This window comes from Xyrauchen texanus, chromosome 50 (genome assembly GCF_025860055.1).
Source record: "Xyrauchen texanus isolate HMW12.3.18 chromosome 50, RBS_HiC_50CHRs, whole genome shotgun sequence".
Lineage (NCBI taxonomy): Eukaryota > Metazoa > Chordata > Actinopteri > Cypriniformes > Catostomidae > Xyrauchen > Xyrauchen texanus.
In genome coordinates this window covers 18,749,352-18,754,170 of record NC_068325.1, presented here as the reverse complement: position 1 = coordinate 18,754,170, position 4,819 = coordinate 18,749,352, and the positions used below count along the sequence as shown (strand labels likewise).

The 4,819-nt window shown below is 40.0% G+C and overlaps 1 protein-coding gene across 1 annotated transcript; it reads right to left on the bottom strand.

Annotated features, from left to right (window-relative positions):
• Nucleotides 1–267: 267 nt before the first annotated feature.
• Nucleotides 268–4,606, bottom strand: LOC127641429 (pro-glucagon-like). The gene is made up of 5 exons (XM_052124444.1): nt 4,558–4,606; nt 4,316–4,433; nt 2,908–3,063; nt 2,490–2,606; nt 268–400 (listed from the first exon to the last, which is right to left on the bottom strand). The coding sequence occupies exons 2-5, from the start codon at nt 4,420–4,422 to the stop codon at nt 268–270; spliced, it is 513 nt and encodes a 170-aa protein (XP_051980404.1). The 5' UTR covers nt 4,423–4,433; nt 4,558–4,606.
• Nucleotides 4,607–4,819: the final 213 nt, after the last annotated feature.

The window sequence follows — 4,819 nt, the reverse complement described above, 5'->3', positions numbered from 1 at the left end:
GACTTGCTAGAAAGACTTTGGTTCAATGCTTATCGCAGTAGAAAACTCTGTAAGCAGTACTGTTATTATGGTTACCCCGTCTGGCGACTGCAACTTTTGGCGGCAAAACCACGACTTTTTGGCGGCAAAATGGACTCTGACTGTCTTATAGGCCAAAGGTAAGCTTTATCTTTACCTCAGCATTTTAAAACACTGTTGAAACGTTAAATGAAAAGAAATGCACTTTTAAAGGCACCACATGATTCATGATTTACTAGTAGGGGGACGTTACCTTGTCCCTGATGTTTTAGAGTTCATCACCCATTGTAAGTACTCCTTGGCAGCCATGCTGTCCAAAACCTTGTTGACATCACTGGTAAAACTGCCATCTACGTGCCTCCTGCGGGGCAGATCTGCACCTCTATTGCCTGCAACACTGTGCATATGTAATACAAAATGAATGATGAGCATATGCTTATAACACAAAACACTTATTACTGAAAGTTTGCATCAGTTAATTATAGGTTGCAAATTTGCTACTCATTACTTTCACATTCAAATGAGCTTGTGATTTAGCTGCAAATGTTTGCTAAAAGTTTGCAGCTCTTTGGTAGTGGTGAACCTGCAGCAATCCTTTGGCATCAATGAAGAGTTTGCAGCAAAGCACATTTGCATTTGAAAATAATGATTGGCCAGTTTGCGTTAAGTTTGCTTCAAGTTTGCCAGAACTCTCAATATTTTAAGGGTGGGTTCTACACAAGGTTTTGCACTGTGATTCTTGAGTTTACACTGTTGTGTTCACCCGTAACCCATGTTTTTTGAATGCTGGTCCCCAGCACGGATGCTAGCATGTAGGCGTCCCAACCAGAAAGACTACTTGGTCAGCTAGCATTATCAGAAAGATGATGTTGGTTGCCCAGCTTCACCAGCAAAGTTTCGTATAGCTATGCTGATTCACCAGTTAGAACAAACTAGCATTAGCCAGCCTGGACCCGGTCTGGTCTAAAAAACATCCAGCCTTCCTATGAAAAGTTAGTTTTCAGCTTTTGTAACGTCATTGTTTTTCAAAGTATGCTGTAATAAATGGGCTGCACTTATATGGTGATTTTTAACTTTAGCGGTTGTGAACTCATTCACCCATTCACACACCAATGATGGCAGAGCTGCCATGCAAGGCGCTAGCCTGCTATTGGGAGCAACTTGGGGTTCAGTGGCTTGCCCAAGACACTTCGGCATGTGGAGTCGTGTGGGTCAGGAATCGAACCACCAACCCTACGATTACTAGCCAACCCGCTCTACCACCTGAGCCACAGCAGCCCTTCGTTCAAGGTCGAGGAAAATGTTCTAGTGAGGCTGAGAGGCTTAAACCCAATCAATAGATGTTCAACAGAAAACAGATTAAGCACAAAGTATACTTCAGTTTTGACGCGAACGCCTAGTGTCTGCAAACAGTCGAACGCAAGTCTGTCAAAGTGCACTTAACACAGACGGTTGTTAGTCTGCTACGGGATACTGGACTATTTATTCTCAGGAGTTTAGGCACATAAAAATGTCTTTATATTCCTTCAGACTCCAGTTATACAAGATATATAGCAGATATCTCCTGACCTCCTCACACATGCCTTCTTTACGTGCACATCCACTGTTGTTGTTGCCACATTCGTCTCCCGTTGTTTACCAGTAATCACGCCTACTTCTAGCACTTCTTTGTGACCGCAACGACTCAAATGTTAGCAGAATAGTTGGGCTGCGTGCGCTCAGCGCTCTGTTGATGATGAAATTTGCGTCACGTTTCGCTTCCGACAGAAGTATACTTTGGGGTTTAGTGAGGACATGGCCTGAGATGGTCTTTTCAGTAGGGTTATCTTTCTTGGAAATCAGTTTCATTTACATTTATGCATTTGGCAGACACTTTTATCCAAAGCGACTTACAGTGCACTTATTACAGGGACAATCCCCCCGGAGCACGGAGTTAAGTGCCTTGCTCAAGGTGGCATCTTGGTGGTGCTGGGGCTTGAACCCCCAACCTTCTGGTCAGTAACCCTGAGCCTCAACCACTGAGCCACCACTGCCCCATGTTTCTTGTAAATAGAAGGTTTGTTATTATTAAATTAGTCATGTGATGTTTGATATATTAAGAATAGCATCTAGACAGACCAGTTTTTGTGTAGGTGTTTGTTTGAATAGCTTAGCAGAAGTTGATTTTGATTAGTGTACTAGAAACAGAAGATGAGTAAAATAAGCTCCCCAAAGCCAAACAAACAATCATTAGCAGTGAAAGATAACCAGACAGCTGGTTTCAGATAGATTTATTAGCGTTAGCTCTTTGCAGTAGGTTTGGACAGGGTGCGTCAGAAAAGAGACAGATGTCAAGGAAGAGTAAAAGTTATAAAGCAATCAATTCGGTCATTATGTTCTCACACACACACACACACACACTCTTGTTATTTATTTCCATTACGTTCACACTCTATAAGGCACTGGAGGTGTAACTAAGCGCTGAAGCCTACTCTTGTTTGGGCTGTCCAGATTTTAGCCAGGCGACAAAGTTCTGGGCCGCTTGGTCTTGTAGGTAGGAACTGACGTCGCTGGTGTAGGTTCCTTCAGCATGACGTCTGGCTGGACCACTGGATAAAAAAAAAGAAGTGTTCATGTGAAAAATGGCAAACTGAATGTTTAAATTGTAGTTAATTTGGTAAAAATGTCAACGGAGTTGGGAGAGTGTATGGTGTGTCCATCAAAAACAGTAAGAGTCAGAGTTACAGTTTGGGGAGAGTCAGTGGTAGGGTTAGGCCTTACGTTTTTTTGTTATACCCTATAATTCTCCTACAGCAAATGTTGAATCATTTTTGGTGGATAAGATGGACATTTTTACAATTATACTATGTTACACATTATTGCCTTACAGTATATTGTAATTACACATACCCGTTTCTCTTTGAATTCATGAGCCATTGAACAAAGTCCTGCGCCCTCCTTGTCTCCAGGTATTTGCTGTAGTCGTTCGAGAACGTCCCCTCCGAATGCCTCTTTACGGTTGTGAAATCTTGACCTCTCGGTAGAAGACTTTCTACTGTCTCTGTGCTACAGGATGAGAAGTTGCACACTGAGTATTAAGGTACATATAGTTGTGTACACCGACCCAATGAGGGCAAAATCTCCAAATAAAAATTAGCTATGAAGAGTTAAATCAAACTGTATAGCTATTGTGAAACTATTACAATATTTAACCACTTTAATCTAAAAAATGATGCACAATAGTAGTAAATTTAGCTAGTAAATAGTAGTTAAAATACCATACAACGTGCTAGTATTGTTTTATCCCATTTTATTTTTCTTTATAATTACGCACATTTGTGCAAACAGATAAAAATGTCTAGCTTTTTATATATATTTTTTAATATAAAATGAATAGTTATTATAAATCTATTAAATAGTTTTAGCAGTTTTATAAAATTTTACGCATACAAACTAGTAAATTATGTTCAGTAAAAAGTTAAAACACCAAACTAAGAGTTTTTATTGTTTTATAATGAACTATTATATATATATATATATATATATATATATATATATATATATATATATATATATATATATACATAAAATACACAATTAACACTCACTGAGCACTTTATTAGGAACAGCTACTTATAGATCTACTTATTCATGCGTTTATCTAATCAGCCAATCATGTGGCAGCAATGCAGTGCATAAAATCATCCAAATACGGGACAGGAGCTTCAGCTAATTTCACATCAGCCATCAGAATGGGGGAAAATATGATTGAAGTGATTTGGACAGTGGCATGATTGTTGGTGCCAGACGGGCTGGTTTGAGTATTTCTGGGATTTTCACACACAACAGTCTCTAGAATTTACTCCGAGTGGTGCCAAAAACAAAACACATCCAGTGAGCGGCAGTTCTGCGTACGGAAATGTCTTGTTAATGAGAGAGGTCAACGGAGAATGGCCAGACTGGTTTGAGCTGACAGAAAGGCTACGGTAACTCGGATAACCGCTCTGTACAATTGTGCTGAGAAGGATATCATCTCAGAATGCACAACATGTCGAACCTTGAGGCGGATGGGCTACAACAGCAAACCACGTCGAGCGCTTTATAGTGTTCCTAATAAAGTGCTCAGTAAGTGTATATAAGAATTGCACACAAAATGATTTCAAACCGTTTAATCTACGTTTATGTTTTTTATGTACTAGTAAATTATCTTCATACAAATGATCAGACACCATAAAAATAGTGTCTCTGTCTGACAGTGGACCCAGTTAAATAGATACATGTTCAATCAGTATACAGAAACTTTGGGACTTTCACTTACCTTGTGTTTTCTTCTTGCAACGGAGCGCACGTGCTGTTTTGAACAAAGAGGAAAAGCAGAAGACCAGCGAGAAGTTGGATGCCTTTCATGTTGATGGTAGAGTTCATACACACACGTCCTGTAGAAATCATAGAGAGAAATAGGATATTATATGAACTGCAAAACTACTTTTCAAACCAATCACTTAAACATCTACAAACCCCTTCTAAAGGGTTCCACATGATATGAGGAGGGACACTTACCAATGGATGAATTGATGTGTAGATGAACTGCAAATGTTCTCCTGGTTCTTCTGCTGCTGATTTTGTGGCCTTTTCTCAAACTTTCTGGGTCTTATATAGTCGGACCAGGTGGGCAGGCCGTGTCTGGCAGCCCACACACACGCGTATCTGTGTGTTAAACTCATCTATTAGTGTCAGTCCATTAGCCGGTATGGATGAAACTGAGCTCATGTTTGTTTTAAGAGAAAGACGTGCCAAAGTACTAGCAGATAAGAGCTGTCTT

Bases quoted from the DNA above. Each gene is read 5' to 3' on its own strand.
- LOC127641429 (XM_052124444.1), bottom strand. From the start codon at position 4,422: ATGAACTCTACCATCAACATGAAAGGCATCCAACTTCTCGCTGGTCTT. The intron at 3,064-4,315 runs GTAAGTGAAAGT...CTCATCCTGTAG, and splicing joins TTGCAAGAAGAAAACACAAG to CACAGAGACAGTAGAAAGTC. The intron at 401-2,489 runs GTAGGCTTCAGC...TGCAGGCAATAG, and splicing joins TCTGGACAGCCCAAACAAGA to AGGTGCAGATCTGCCCCGCA.